Below are 17,127 nucleotides of genomic sequence, written 5' to 3'. Positions count from 1 at the left end.
GGGATCAGCCGGGTAATACAATGAAAGCTATACCCAGTAGTGCTATGCTTTTATCAAACATTAAAAAGACAGTGGAGGTGAGTCGGGAGAGAGAGGTGATGCACCGTGTTTATCTATAGTACAGTTAAGGCTGTCAATTCAATCTTAACATGGATACAACTGACATGTAAATATATTCAGGGACATGCACAGTACGGGACATTAGCCACTCTAAAATCCACTCTTCCGCCATTCACCATCAGCAGAAAATATTAACTTCCAGTCATATCTTTGTCAAAAAACAGTAGATCGTATTTCACAGCAGTTTTTTGTTTCTAAAGTTACAGGCTGGGTACCAAATTACACCCTATTCCCTATATGGTGCTCTACTTTTGACCGGGGCACATAGGACTCTGGTCAAAAGTCATGCACTGTGTCAGGGATAGTGTGTCATTTTGGATGCAGCCCCAGTCATAGTAGATAATGCACCAAATGACAAGCAGTGTATTAGAGGGCACATGTAGGTCCAATTATTATGCCTCATTGCAGTAATAACAGTAGATGTACTCTAGTCACTAGCAACTCAGAGGGTTCGGCTGTCATTGACTACACATCAACTACTTTAAATAAGAATTCTTTGCTTTCCTTTTGAGTGAAAATTACCAAATGTGCACAAAAAAAAGTAATTGTCACCATCTCTATCATATCATTCTGTTGACTGTTCTTTGTCAGCAGTGAGCACCAATCTGCATGTTGGCTGCTGTGTCGCCGACGCAACAAACAAACAATGCAGTCTTTTCAGAAGTGACGGTTGAATGACAGGGTGTCATGAAAACTTGACAGAGCCATTTCCATGCAGTTCTCTTGACAGAGTGGAACAAGTGTGTCTCAATTAGCACCTTATTCCCTATATAGTGCACTACTTTTGACCAGGGCCCATACAATGTAGCTCCACAGCATGACACCCCATCCACCTTCCCTTCACAGACCTATACACCCTATATGAGTAAATATTTTATAAATACTTTCAGAAGGGCTACAGAATTGCCGCCAGTCAATGGCTTATACACCTACTATTCATCACAAATTGTAATAATTGTGTTGTTTTTGTGGGAGCTGGGATTTGTATGTAGTGATGTAGCAGCCTGATTGTGGATGGATGAAGCAGCGGATCACCTCATCTTCTAGAGGCAGAGAGTGTGTGTCCCAAATGGCATCCTATTCTCTACATAGTACACGACTTTTGACCAGAGCCCTATGGGCTATAGGGTGCCATTTGGAACATAACAAGAGTAACAGGGCTGAGTAAATAAGGGATTAGTAACTGGGCTGTCAATCAGAGGTTCTGAGAGGATGGATGTCAAGGAAACACTGAGTAATCCCCCTAACAATAGCCCTCATTGGTCATAAAGAGCTGCTACATTAGATACAGAGAAAATACAGACAAAACAAGTGACACAACGTTGCTACTGTTGTGCCACTATAATGTTACTGTAATAATGGGTACAGTCAGCCGACATGGCTATATGAAGACACCTATTTGATGATGAATATGAAATACTGAGAAGTCACAGGGAATGCCATGGGAAAAGTAGAAAGTGTCTGAAAAGCATAGTAGCTTTTCTCTCCAGCCTGGAGAGAAAGGGCATTGCAATCAGTCCAATCAATCAGGGATAGAATCAAAAGCGAACAACTCACTTGTCCTTAATAAATTACCTGCCTTACTCTAACAAATTATTCATTTTCAATTAGATTTTTTTAAGACATGGAAGTAAGCCATCAAAATAATGAAATCTTGCCTGGGGCTTGCTATCGATTTTCTAAAGGCAACAAATAAGCATTTACAGAGGGTACATATACAGTAACAACGGCAATTATATCAACATCGCAACCATATCTACTGGACATCATAAAAACAGTACCAAAAACAAAGAATAGAAGCATTACTGTATGGAGTTATCCATGGTGCTGAAAGCCTGTCAGTAGAATAACATAGCTGGTGTTACTGCTCCTAAAAAGGCTGTTTGTCTTTGAATAGGTTTGAAATTTGATACATATTGTGCACTGAAAAATCCTTACCCATTCTAATTTATGGTGCATAAATATGGGTGACCGAAACACACAGACTGCATGTTTCAACATGCCTCAGCACTAGAAGGTCTACCAAAATAGGAGAGAATAAAGTCTAGGCAATCATACAAACTAATCCCACCCTCCCACCAACTCTGATTTTGAACCTAGGAAGTTATTATATACATTTCACTCTACAGTGCTGAACACCTGTACTAAAGTGTGACTGTATCTCCTGGAGTAACTTAACAGCATGTGGTTCATGGATCTGAGCCAGAACTACAGATACAATATTAACAGGTCGACATCCCAAATGGCCCTCTATTCCTTATTTAGTGCACAAATTTGAACAGGGCCCACAGGGCTCAGGGCAAAAGTAGTGTACTACAGTATATAGGGCATAGAGTCCCATTGGGGGAAAAATCCAGGTGAAGCATGGATAAGTGTAGATTGGGCTAGAAAGAGCCTCCTACTCCATCCAGTGTGTTAGATGTAGGTGTGAGCTATAAGATAGCCCCCAGCATGAGAGCAAGGTACTCATCACTCCCACAGTCCACGCTGCATGAGATCCACAGAGGACAGGACAGGGTAGATGAAAAAAAGAAAATCTGGTCTGAGATCAGCGATACCAAGGCAATCTCACATGTGGTTAATCGATCACTCGGGAGTCAAAACAGAGTCAAGGTCTGTGCGGTTTTTATGTGCATTATACTCAGCTTTTCTGAAGAATCTGCAGTGAATCTGGTTGATTCTTAGCAAGGCAAATGTAAAAGACCTGTACATGGTGTAGAACTTAATGTAATGTAATTGTAATGTAAAGGTCAAATATGTTCCATTCAAATGTTTTCAAAAGAGGTGTCTCAACCAGCCTTGACATTTGCAATAAAGCCCATTCATTCTGACAAATCCAACGCGTTATTCAAACTCATTTCCCTTCCTTATAGGAAAAGCCTGACATGCACTGTGACGATGAATTCTACCCCATGAATGAACACTGCCAGGCATCTTTCCATCTCTTTTATCAAGCTTGTCTGCAGTGAATAAGACAGAAGTTGTGCAAAATTCAAACAATCCATTGTGTGTGCAACTGAGGGGCCCCACAAGGAAAAAGAATAATAATAATTCTAAAACATTCAACTGACAATCAGCTGGGTAATGATATTTCACTTTAGAGCAGCTCTCATCACACAAAGCAATTTCCGTATCACTTTGGCTTTAATAGAGAAAGAGCAGGAGGGAGAGAGAGAGGGAGAGAGAGAGGAGAGGGGCAAGGAGGAGGGATAAAGAGGGTGACAGTGAGAGCGAGAAAACAAGAGCAAGAGAAAGAATGGCAGAGATGGCAGGGCGGGATAAAGCGAGAGAAAAAGAAAAAAAATTGGAACAGAGATAGAGGTGGAAGGAAAGACAGAGCTGGAAATAAAAATGAGATAACCGCAGAGATGTAGCGAGCATAGTGAGAGAAAGGGTTAGAGAGACAGAGCCAGACAGACAAACAGAATCAAAGCTGGAAGCTGAGGGCAGAGGGGAGACATCCTATAAATTACACACACTATACTTCATACTGACTCCAAACATCAGGCTCCTCGCATCAGACAGACATACTGTACATATATACATACACTCAGACAGACAGGACAGACAGAAGGACCGGAAAGACAGGCAGACTATAGGGTACTGTAGCGGCGCGTATGTTGTTGTACCAGTATCATGTGGCCGGTGGAGATGTCCATGTTGGAAGGGACAGGCTCTTCGCACCAGGAGGAAGTGGAGCTACGGGCCGAGGGGCTGGCTATGGGTCCCCCGTCGCTGAACTGAGAAGACGAGCTGTTCAGCCGCGAGAGGCGCCGCAGAGGCTCCGGGCACTCCGCACGCTCCGGACGCTCCGATGTCCGCACAGCCATCCGCTGGCGACACAGCTCCTGGAAAGGAGAGAGGAGAACCTGATCAGGCATTGGTTGACTCTTAGCTGATTCTTAGTGCATTATCATTGCAAATAAAAAGGACTTCTAAATGGTACAATATATTACAATACAATATTACTCCAGTACAAAAGCCAAACATACATTGTTTTGAGATTGAGATTGTGTCAGACGGGGATATCACTGTGACCTATGGAGCACGGTTTGTAGCAAACCTATTTATATAAATGATGTCAGGAAGTAGAAATACAGTTAAAGGTTCATGAAGTGACCTTCAAAAAACTTGAATTGCCAAGGTCAAGCCAGTGTATTGCCACCATTTGAAAGAGCAAATAATAATAAACTGTAAGAATACATTGGGTGGCTGGCTCGCAAGGGATGTGTTCATTTGTTTTAAAGTATTGATTTCCATTTGTGTAAATGTGGTAACAATTTCAATGAGCCACTGGTTTAATAATGCATTAGTTACTTATGTATTTTCTTACAAGGAGGCACAAGTTATTATGAAGACAAAAGTTAATAAAAAGATGAGCAACAAAAACAACCAAAATCAATGATACTGCCCATGAGCAACAAAAAGACTGCCCACGTTCAAAATCTAACAACCATATTCATCTTTCGGTAAGAAATATATCTGCTTCCATCACTCAAAGGGATTGAACAAGGAATCAATACTTTAAGCCCAATGGATTTTCTTTGAATTGAGCATCCACCCTTATTCGTAACAACAAAACTACAACAGGGATGAGCAACCTACGTATTCACATGTGCAGTAGGCCTTTACTTTGGCATTTGGATTGAACTTGTACAGACGTAGGATCTTCATTTGATCACCCTGTTGCAGGAGAACTTCCCTGCAATGCATTTGAGGTTTAAAAAAAAAAACAGCTTCGGAGGTTTGTAAGGTACGTTTGCGGCAGGTAGCCTGGCGGTTAAGAGTGGTGGAGGGTTGGGCCAGTAACCGAAAGGTTGCCTACATCGGTGAAAAATCGGCCGATCTGCCCTTGAGCAGAGCCCTTAACGGCAATTTGCTCCAGGAGCGCTGCACTTCTATGGCTGACCCTGTAAAACAACATATATCACTGCGACAAAATGAAGATCGTACATCTGTACGTGGGATTATATTGGATTCAGAAGACTCTCCCTCTGCCGCCACCCCACCATGAAGATTACTCCTCTCTACATATTGACTTGGCTTTTCTCCCATCATGCCTTGTGCTCACAGATGCCCCATTAGGGATTCAGAGCCTGAGCTTTATCTAGCCAGCCACTCATCTTCCCACATATAAAAAAGGAGAGAAAAGAGAAGAAGAGAAAAAAACACCTCATTGTTTGAAGGGTGCAATCTTACAGGACCCGAACCCCCTCTCTCCCCCTTCTTCCTCCCCTACCCCCGATAGTGTCAGTCTTATGTGGAGCTGGAGATTTCTCCATTATATTCACAGTAATCTGTGAGGCCCATCGTGTTTGGTGTGTGGCCTGCGCCAGTCAGACCCACAGACTGATCTTCAACCTCAATTAATAACCAGGGTTGGATCCCAAATGGCAACCTATTCCCTATGAAGTGCACTTCTTTGACCAGGGCCCATAACAGCAAGCCAGAAGAGCAGAAGGCAGTGTCTTCTGAAAGCAACACATAGCTACTAGTCTATCTCATGATCTATCATTGAGATATTTCCCTCCGGGGATCAGCACCTAAGCCCTGGTCTAGGATCAGCTTTCCCTACGTCTAACCTTAATCATCATAACCATGAGAATCTGCCCCGGGCCACGGCCTTAGGGAACTTTCCACGTCCACTTAATAATTAATCCAGTATCTCTAATCTACACCTTTACAGAGTCAAGGGTTGCGTCTCAAATGGCACTCTATTCCCTACATAGGCCCCAAGGGTTCTGGCGGGGAAAAAAGTGCACTAAATAGAGAATAGGGTGCCATTTGGGACTCAAGCCCTGTTTCTTTTCAACAAGGGAAAGCAAATTGTAATCCAGCTAAAACTATAGTCAGATTACTCTGAGAATGTACTACTGTCCTTGCTAGGGTTGCATCATTTAGTTAACTTTGCCAAAATGTCAAATTTTTCCTGAAATCCCGGTTGGAATAGGAAGGAGGAGGGAATGAGCAGGAAATCAGTGAAGCCTCCAACAGGGATTTCTGGGAAAACCTGGTAATTTTGGGGAAAGTTACCGGAATTGTGCAACCCTTATACTTGCTATACCCTAGAGCTATATCTGTAACCATGAAATATGTTATACACACATGGATGCCAGACATTCTCATTTCTTCAAGTTCAATGTTAAAGCAAATAACAACAAAAAAAAGGACGGTATAGAGTTGAGATTGATTGCTACACCACTTAACTGGCAATACCTGCCTTAACAGTTGACACGCTACATTCATATAACAATTCATCTGTTCTGCTAGTAAACATGATAGGCTCCAACGACACCTATTGTATTGTAAAAAATAAATACATATATATTGTAAATATTGTAAAAGTCCATTAAACCAACAAAATAAAAGAACATTGAAGAAACAGGGGCCTGAATGAACGGTTACAGAACAAAACCTTTCTCTGCTTTCTTTAATGATTGTCCCTCTTTAGTGTGTACAATCGGGAAAGGCGACACTGTGGAAAGCTGATTAAATATTGAGCATGTGAATGTGATGGGTGGATGTGCACTGAGTGCCCATGCTGAGCACAGCTGAGCCCAGGACAAAATCAATACAAGCCAGCCACCCACCCACCCAGTCAGTCAGTCAGTCAGCCAGCCAGCCAGCCGCTGGTCCTGGAGGAAAGGAAGGAATAGGTCATAAAATGAACCCGTTCCTCTGCTGAAAAGGCTCTCTCTCCCCTAGTCACAGGTCATAGCCAATACAACCTTCAATGGAATATCAAGGCTTTGTCTGGAGTTTAGACCTCTGGATACATTTGACTAGCCTTGTTAAACCAGCCTGAGTGCAGCGGTCAGTCTGGTTTCACAAGGCTAACCTTTGACTTGGATGGTAAAAAAGCAATTGTTTAATCTATTTCTATTTTAAATAACAACCAAATCACAAATTACATTTCTCCATAATACAAAATCAAATGATGGGTAATCTTGCCATTAGGTTACAAAAACGTTACATACTTTACATTCTATTGATAACCACACTTAAATCACAACCTAGCTCTTATCATGAACAAAGAGACATTTTTACAAACAACTGTTACAAATGTGACAAAATCAACCAGATATTCCCTTCAAATCAAGTCATTCAAAACACAACGACTACGTGCCACTGCAGACCAATCAGAATAAGGCTAGCGTCAGGGACCGGGACCAGAGTGCATTCTCTACCAGCAGAGCACTCAGCGGCTGCACTGTGATAGGCTGACGCAAAGGAGGCTCCTCTCACCTGATAGGTTGCGGTTGCATCAGCGCTGGTGTCAGTCCCCAGGCTGGCTAGTTTCTCCTTCAGTTGGAGGTGGGAGCGGTGGCGCAGGCAGAAGAGCCAGCCAGACACTGCCAGCGCCCCCATGATCAGAACCATGGAGATGATGGTCAAGACCATGAACTGACCAGACTCCAGATGACTCTCCTTGACCACCGGGATCTGTCTCAAGCTGCCCTTCTGGGAAGAGAGAGAGAGAAAAGGGGATGATTAAATGCCCTATACATCTGCACGCACACACATACAGATGTTAAACGTAAAGTGCTTTGAGGTTTAAAAAGGCTTCTGGAATGTGTAATTTTCACCTAGAAATGTCAAACTTGATTTTCCCATACAAACAATGTATCAACCCCAACAAAAATGTCCATGAATTATAATCCACATAATAATTCACGTTTCCTGTTGCTGCAGAATTATTTCCCTGCTGTAGCAAATTGAATCAAATGAAGATCCTACATCAGTGACAAAATGTACAAACAAGGAAATGGACATAGATCTGGCAGCAAAAGGAAAATCATAACCTCCATATTAGAAAAGACTTGGGATTTCTGTCATTTGTTTTACAGAAATACAGAAGCAAATTCACACAGTATTTCCCTCCCTGTCTATCCCACCCACGCCCACTCATCCCCACCTAGATTAACTTCCTGCCCACCCCACTCATTACTTTACAATAATAGTAGTTTTTATAATATGCATTCAAACTCCCTCAAGCTCTATTACTCTCTCCTGTCCAGCCCACAAACTGGCTGCTCTATAGTCATTTAGGCCCATTTTGTCCTGGCATGGGGAGACCTGCCATTGTGCAGCTACAGGAGGTTTGGACAGTAAAATATTTCCCTAATAGCCTTCCAGCCTTGAGTTTGGCTGAATTGAGGCCCTGGCCCAGGCCCCTGATCTAATGGCTAGGAGCGCCTGAAAGTGGGATCTTAGATTGTGTGTACCCAGCAGAAGCCCACTAGAATGGGCCTTTCAGAGATGTTGTTAACCACCTCCCCGGTGGTCAGATCTAAGCCCAAGAGAATAGCTTGGTATTGGCATGGTATTGTCTCACCGGTCCCTGTATGGCTGCCTGGCTGGGTCTCAGTAAGTGCATGGACCCCTGGGAAGGTTTTAGCACTTTTTAATAGAATATGAACCCAGATGCACTGCAGAGTCTTTGGACGAGCGGCCCAACTCCATCAAGTATCCTGTCTACCTCGATCTAGTCAATGCACTCAAATTTCCAACAATCAGAATTAAAGAGGGGTTTTCAACTTCAATCAAATCAAAAGCACAAAACAATCATCAACCGCTGAAACATGGTACTTAGTCCTAGGGGGCAAAAGGGTAAGGTACACATTTAGCAGCATCTATCATTTGTATCAGAAAAGAAATACATTCATAATTACAACGCATGAACACCTTAACCTTTGGTGACTTTATGGATGCTGAGGCCTTTGCTTATATGCTCACACGGATTACCATGCAGGTCTGATGAGTGTGTGTGTGTGTGTGTATGGACATATTTAACTATTCTTGTGGGGACCAGAAGACCGCACAAGAATAGTAAAAGAACAAAAATTTGACCAACTGGGGACATTTTGTTAGTCCCCACGAGGTCAAATGCTATTTCTAGGGAGGTTAAGGTTAGATTTAGTGTTAGAATTAGATTAAGGGTTACGGTTAGGAGCTAGGGATAGTTTTAGGGTTAGGAGCTTTGGTTAGGTTTAGGGTAAGGTTTAAGGTTAGGTTTTTGGGTTAAGGTTAGGGTAAGTGTACGGGCTAGGGTTAGGGAAAACAGGATTTTGAATGGGACTGAATTGTGTGTCCCCACAAGGTTAGCTGTGTGTGTGTGTGTGTGTTTCTGTTGATTACAATGGACGTAACTCTGAAATACAGCTTCAATCAACAGTCAAATGGATTTCAAACCAATAGAGAGGTCTAAAACAAGTCCTTTAATAAACCGCAGAGAACATACAGTGAAACAAAGCTTTGGCTACCTCTGAGCCATTACATCAATGCTATCCTTTGACAGATTGAATATGAGGGAAATTATTAAATATGATAGATAAGGATACATGTAAGCTGGATTGTTGAGGCTTGGTATGTGCATATGAAACTGTAGGAAGGTAGATTTAGTCTACTACCAGCAGCCCTTGCACCCCTTGTCTCTCTTTCTCTCTCTCTCTCTCTCTCTCTCTCTTTTTCTCTCTCCACCAGCTTAACACTTCTAAGCAAGCCACATGAAAAGGGACTCCATGAAAATATTGTTCTTAGTTTACATGACAGTAAATCATCAGTTTGAATTCAATTAACATGAAAATATATTGTGACATGTCAAGTGTTTATTTCATGTTTGCTCTGCTAAATGTTGGGGAGAAAAATCACAGATTGTGCTTTTATGGTATAAAAATATGTTATGCCATAATTACAACAATATTATACTGTGCTATAGTCAAAATATTATTCTGGTATATAACTTCAAATGATATAAAACCGCTATAATGACAACATGCAGTGACTAAAATATATTTTGTAGGAAGTTGTTAATTGATGCTAGCAAAAAAATGCAGATTTAAATCATCTTCACACCCCTCAATATGTCCTTTCCAGATGTATCTAAGAGGATAAAGATAACAAGCGAAGAGCATATTCTCTTGAGGGAAAGAGAGAGAGGACTCCCATTTTACACCAGAGAGGAGTTTTTGTTAATTAGCGTGAATGGAGAAACGTAAACAGATGTAGTCAACTAAGAAGGAAAAACAACAACATTTAAACAACCAAACAACCATTTAAAAAAGTATAAACAAATAAATCACATTGATTTGTTTGCAGATCATAATTTCCATGTGTGTTATAAATATTAACGTGTATAAACATTATAAAATCACACTATGATTATTGACAGGTGTAATTGAGCTTCCGGGTGGAGCAGCGGTCTAAGGCATTGCGTCTCAGTACAAGCACGGTCACTGCAGTGCCTGGTTCGAATCCAGACTGCATCCGGCCATGATTGGGAGTCCCATAGGGCGGCACACAATTGGCCCAGCGTCGTGCGGGTTTGGCAGGGGTAGGCAGTCATTGTAAATGCGCCTGTGTTCTTGCCTGACTTGCCTAGTTAATAAAGCTTAATATTTAGATTAATTAACGTGTGCAATTAAGGAAGGGGCAGTATATATTCTTATATACTGCCAGAATCAGAATTATTATTATTTTTAATTCACCTTGACTTGCTTATCACCTTGAATGAAAACAGTCTACTTGAAATGTTCTTGCATCGGAACAGGATGCTCAGTGAAGTTTTACACTCACTTATTCTCTCTCTCGGTCTCTCTCTCTCTCTCGGATTAGTAGACCTAGTTGAAGACAAAGGGCAGATGGATTTCGGTAGCTCTGGCTTATTCAAATGACTGAGATAAAAGGTCACAGGCCTGTGATCACTTATTCCATAAATTTCAGCCATTTTCCAGTCTGATTAAGTCAAATCAAACAATAATTTCACATTTGGCAATACACAAGAATTCGTCAATTAAAAGTTATACAAAAGTGTTAATGCGGTTAATAAGAACCTTTTCCAAAGTAAATCCATGCAGCTTTTCATTTTTTATTATAAATAATTGCTTTGCCAATCAACTGTAATTAAAAAAAAGAAGCCTATATTAATATCTCAAATCAATTTCGGTCTGTAGACAATAAACCAACCGAATTAATGCTTAGAAATAGCAAAGGTCGTAAAGAAATATCCTCAAACTTTTTATGCAAAATTAACTTAAAGGTAACAACTCGCAAATGGAAAACAATGATCTTCTCAAAAACTCAATGTGCTTAGTTCATCAATTAATGCCATTGGTATTCAGGGATGAAAACTTTGTATCTTCCCTATACAGATGTGACGATTGGACACTTCCCGCTCTGCTGCTGTAAAGCAAATATATTTTCTATATTTTCAACACCTGTTAGTTTATAACTTAAAATAGGCCTAAAACACTTTAGCCTACTACCGCACTAATCATCCTCGTCTAAATTTGAACTATTTATGTTGTTGTTAGATTTCTTTCCCGACACTATAGCATATTTTGGGTAACTGGAGCATCGACAGAGTGACGAAATGAGGCAACTCACGCAAGCATTGCAAATCAATTGAAATGCAATCAATTACAGAAACAAAAGCAGCGGTCAAAATATTAATTTAAAAAAAGATATATAATCTAATTCCACATCAAACTGATAGCCTAGCCTATACATGCCTTCCAGACAAGTGTGCAACGTGCACGTCTTTCCCCGCTGCAGTAGACTAGTTGTAGCAGCACCAGCCAAAATGTAACACAAGCTGGAAAATAATTACCAAAATCCATGTTGATCCGCAAATGAGATGGTTTGCAATACATAGGAAATATGTGTTGTATTCCAGAGAGCAGGTGCAACTACCGCAGCTCCAGTGTGGCCGGCGCACAACCAGCCTCCCACTCAAACCTCTCCTCCCCAAAAGTTACCAGTGTCCGGTGCGCCTCCCTCGTCAACAAAAGACTGCAGCTACCAATGCTCGCGCACGAAGATTAAGAATAAAAATAAAATAACGACGAGGAGAACGAACGAGGTGATATGCACGCCTGAGCCTCGCAATAATCTGCAGATGCCTATGGTGGGTCCTTTCAGCGCCTCTGTGCCCAATGGAAAGAAGGGGAGAGGGGTTGGGTTTTTTGAGATCATATATGGTTGAGACACTCCTTTTATTCAGCCCTTAGGAGTCCCTGTCTGTTGCACATGTCATAGCCACTGGTTGCTATAGCGATGCCTCCACATGTTGTCGACAGTGAATGCTCAAGGAGGGATGCTTGCCTAATAGGCTTGTGGGCTGAGGGGGGACATGAATGGACATTGGGTGAGCCACTCATTTGTTAAGCTACTTGGGGTCTCTGTGTTCTGTGTGAATTGCTGTTTTCTCGCGCTCTCCACCCTTTCCCCCTATCACTCCTAAATACAGTAGCCTATAATAATACAGTAGGCTAATAGCCAGAATGAATGCATGCATTACAGAAAGAGGGGATGGGGTGTCCATCAGTAGTGACTGTATAACATTTTACCAGTTAAATTACTAGAGAGTCTAGTTCCATAATGGTAATGGTACGAAAATGGCAGCCATCTTAGTCAGGGAAAAATCCAAACCAGTCTAATTGGAATGAATGACAGTAGAGGCATAACTGATGCATTTCCTGCTTTTACGTATACAGGTAAGGCATGTGATGTACCAGAAATTGTGTAATGGAATTATAGTCAACCTGAAATATTGTCATATAATTATAAATACAGTTTATATGGGTTTGATACCATTTTTCTTTCAAGCCTCTAAAATATATGTAAATAGACCATAGGTCTACATGTCTCAGATTTTGTTTTCTTGGAAAGCTGTGAGTACTATTATATGATACAATATCAGTCCTTGTTGCATTTACAACTTGTCTAAGCTTTTTCATCAACTGATTTGAGCCAGTGTATGTATGGCTGTGGATTTACTGCATTGTTTAAATGAAATGTTGGCATATTGGCAGTTCATTTGAAAAATGTATGGAATCATTCCTCTAAAACTGTCTGGCTATCTAAATTCTTCGCGTTCATTGTTTTACACAATATCTTATCACAGCACTGGCAAACCATAGTTGACCACCTCCCTGACCAACATGAGTGACCTTTGGACCACTATAAGAAGGTTTACACCTATTCTAGTATTCTAATTTGTAATAACATAGACTGAACAACAAGTTCAGTGAAGACCTATCTGAGCGAAACATATGAGCTGATAGCCTATATAAGTAAATGCTAATCTATGAAGAAAAACATAGAAAGAAATCAGTTTGACAAAATCCCACTAAAACTCCTAATTAGTTATTTAGCGGACAAATTACCCTGCGGAGAGCTACAGGGAAAGGAGGACGATTATGGAGAGAGGAGAGAGAAAAGGAGGGAGAAAGGGAAGGGGGCGGTGAGGTGGGGTTCCTGTCAAATGCAGATGACGAGTCTTTGGGGAGGTCTCCAGTTTATTTTTTCTATTCAGAGCACACCCCCTCTTCTCCATTGTCCCTGTGTGTGACAGCTGGAGTTGTCAGTGTGAACAGGGGGACAAAAAACAGGCTCTGTCTTCCACTATACTATCCTACACCAGGAGTGTATATTCAGAATTCAGCCAGTGCATTGGCCCCCACTGAGCTGCAGCTGAGGGGTGGTTCACAGGAGTCCTATAATTTCACAGACTACATGTCAAACAGGACCTACTTCAAATGACTAGAATCTACGTTATCACTAACAAATTGCTGCAAAACTTTCACAATTAGCTGCTGTAGTTCTATATTACAGTACAGTGCTGTAAAGAGCAATGTATTATGGGGGCTCCGCTACATTTCTGTAAAATTACATTAATTGCTGTAGTACTATATTACCTGATTTGCTATATATTTACAGTATCATACTGTAAACTATTGTGCATTGTGGAAAAATATTGTGGGAGGGGAACGAATCGCTGGCTCATTAAAGATATTTTAAGGCGTGACTTGTAAGAGGCTATATTTGTTACACCCAGTAGTGAGAATGCTGTACCCCACAGAATACAGTATCATACAATTGTTTTTTAAAATATTTGTCCTGTAAATCTACAATAACTTACTGTCTGCCAGTAATTTACTGTAATTAAGTACCACCCCCACAGAATACAGTACCATTCTGTACATTTGGAGTACCAAAAACCTTTTGTGGTGCATGGTATTATTGTGGCTCATTAATAAATCTTGAGGTGTGCCTTGTAAGACGCTATACTTGTTGCACCCGTAAGTGAGAGAGCTGTACCAATTTACGTGATATATGGTAGTGCCCCAACAATTTAACCTATGTCAGAAAAGATCAGAGTCACAGCGGGTCTTAAATCTCTAATGGTTGAATATTAAACCGTTTCCTTTTGATCTGTTTTTCCCTGTAATCACAGTCAGTTTGGACGCATTCGTTTAGGCCTCTAGAAGTGCGAAGGATATAAAACACCAAATATTCATAAATATTATGTAATATACACATACCTAGCAGCCAACCTGCTTGCACGAATCCCATGTAATTACAGTAAAATACCAACATGATTACAGTGGCATTAACTTTCTTACAGTATAATAGGCACATTTTACAGTATTGCACGATAGCATTGCTCTGCATTTTACAGTAACTCACAGAAAGCTGGTGGCAAGCTACTGTGAATATTACAATAACATATGTTGCACTAGCCAGAGATCCATTCAAAAGGTATCATGTAACAAATAAAGCTTTTTTTTTTTTACCAATGTATAATTAACAACAACAACAACAACAACATTCCCAGTAATGGTTACAAAAAGTTTTACTCGCTATGACTGTGATATGTTTTTTTATTAACCTTAAATTACATGCACTGACTGAAAGTCGCTCTGGACAAGAGCGTCTGCTAAATGACCAACATTTAAATGAGCATTTGCAAAGTACACTGCTGGTGATTATTCTAATGAGTTCTGCCCTCAAACTATTTGTATTTTGATTAAATAAAAAAGTGGCCTTATTTGGGGGCGGAGGTCATTAGAATAATACCCAGCAGTGTGCTTTGCAATTGTTCATTTTTACATTTAAATTTGGTAATTTAGCAGACGCTCTTGTCCAGAGCGACTTTCAGTCAGTGATAACTAAGGTAAACAAGAATATACCACAGTTATTGCAAGTACAAAGATGATGTTACCGAGAATGTTGTAGTTAAGTATGCTACTTGCAAGTATTCACTGAGCATACAACACATCAGGAACACCCAATCCAGCAGTGTTGTGGCGCGTGACACTAACTGATTTGCCTGGCACGTACTACCAAATCCCGTTCAAAGGCACACAAATATTTTGTCTTGCCCATTCACTCTCTGAATGACACACATACCCAATACATGTCTCAAGGTTTAAAAATCCTTCTTTAACCGGTCTCCTCTCCTTCATCTACATTGATTGAAGTGGATTTAGCAAGTGACATCAATTAGGGTCATACTCTAGCTTTCACCTGGATTCGCCTGGTCAGTCAATGTCTGTATTTTTGTGTTTGAAAATACAAAATGCATGAATTCTAATTAAACTGTTACACAATAGGTTACATGAATTGTAGTTCAGGCCAGTGAAATACAAATAAAAAACTGGTATTGACAGTATCGACATGTAATAGAAATACTGCCGTCGTTGGCACTAGCTGCCTGCACTGTAAATCTGCAACAGTTCACCAATCACTGTTCACCAATCTTCCAGTAATGTCCTGTACATTTTAAAAATATAGCATGTTACTGTATTCGGGTGTTCCAATAATATGCTGTAAATTTGTGTTACAGTAAAAGTCCTGTAAATCTACTAGCTTCTGTTTCACCAGTAATTTACTGCAAATTTACAGTAACCTATTGGCTACTATGATGCAGGTAACTTACTGTACAAAATGACTCATGTCAAATTCTCCTTAAAACATGTATTACTAGTTCATATGGTCTATATATTGGGCTTAACTATTGGGATTGCCTTACAAATGCATGATATATTATTCCTAACTCATTTGGCAACATATCTAGTAATCATGTATACGTATTTTGTAGACTTCATTAAAAAACACTTTTAAGTATACCAACATAACTTCAAATTGACTTTGGCCCTGCAACTGTTTTGTCTCTGGCTACATGCTCAGAAATAAAGGTTTAGATTTGTTCCTTAAAGGTTACAACCGCTTGTCACTAGGGTGGCACCCTGTAAGGTCCTCCTTTGTACTTTTAGTTATAGGTAAATGAAAGTACCCCAGCTCATACCTCAGATAGTACCTTTCTACACAGGTACAAAAGCATGCTTTTTGCCTTTATATACACTGCTAAAAAAAATAAAGGGAACACTAAAATAACACATCCTAGATCTGAATGAATGAAATATTCTTATTAAATACTTTTTTCTTTACATAGTTGAATGTGCTGACAACAAAATCACACAAAAATTATCAATGGAAATCAAATTTATCAACCCATGGAGGTCTGGATTTGGAGTCACACTCAAAATTAAAGTGGAAAATCACACTACAGGCTGATCCAACTTTGATGTAATGTCCTTAACACAAGTCAAAATGAGGCTCAGTAGTGTGTGTGGCCTCCACGTGCCTGTATGACCTCCCAACAACGCCTGGGCATGCTCCTGATGAGGTGGCGGATGGTCTCCTGAGGGATCTCCTCCCAGACCTGGACTAAAGCATCCGCCAACTCCTGGACAGTCTGTGGATGGAGCGAGACATGATGTCCCAGATGTGCTCAATTGGATTCAGGTCTGGGGAACGGGCGGGCCAATCCATAGCATCAATGCCTTCCTCTTGCAGGAACTGCTGACACACTCCAGCCACATGAGGTCTAGCATTGTCTTGCATTAGGAGGAACCCAGGGCCAACCGCATCAGCATATGGTCTCACAAGGGGTCTGAGGATCTCATCTTGGTACCTAATGGCAGTCAGGCTACCTCTGGCGAGCACATGGAGGTGTGCGGCCCCCCAAAGAAATGCCACCCCACACCATGACTGACCCACCGCCATACCGGTCATGCTGGAGGGTGTTGCAGGCAGCAGAACGTTCTCCACGGCGTCTCCAGACTCTGTCACGTCTGTCACGTGCCCAGTGTGAACCTGCTTTCATCTGTGAAGAGCACAGGGCGCCAGTGGCGAATTTGCCAATCTTGGTGTTCTCTGGCA

General features: G+C 41.0%; 1 protein-coding gene across 1 annotated transcript in view; it reads right to left on the bottom strand.

Annotated features, from left to right (window-relative positions):
* The window catches only part of LOC139420438 (receptor-type tyrosine-protein phosphatase N2-like), a 303,402-nt gene that overhangs the window by 31,592 nt on the left and 254,683 nt on the right, over positions 1-17,127 (bottom strand). The window contains exons 12-13 of the mRNA XM_071170577.1: positions 7,366-7,581; positions 3,750-3,968 (exon numbers count right to left, since the gene is read on the bottom strand). Of these exons, the coding sequence (XP_071026678.1) occupies positions 3,750-3,968; positions 7,366-7,581 (435 nt within the window). The remainder of the gene's footprint in view (positions 1-3,749; positions 3,969-7,365; positions 7,582-17,127) is intronic.

This window comes from Oncorhynchus clarkii, chromosome 11 (genome assembly GCF_045791955.1).
Source record: "Oncorhynchus clarkii lewisi isolate Uvic-CL-2024 chromosome 11, UVic_Ocla_1.0, whole genome shotgun sequence".
Classification (NCBI taxonomy): Eukaryota; Metazoa; Chordata; class Actinopteri; order Salmoniformes; family Salmonidae; genus Oncorhynchus; species Oncorhynchus clarkii.
Note: the sequence above shows the minus strand (reverse complement) of the source record. Positions and strands in the feature narration are given on the sequence as shown.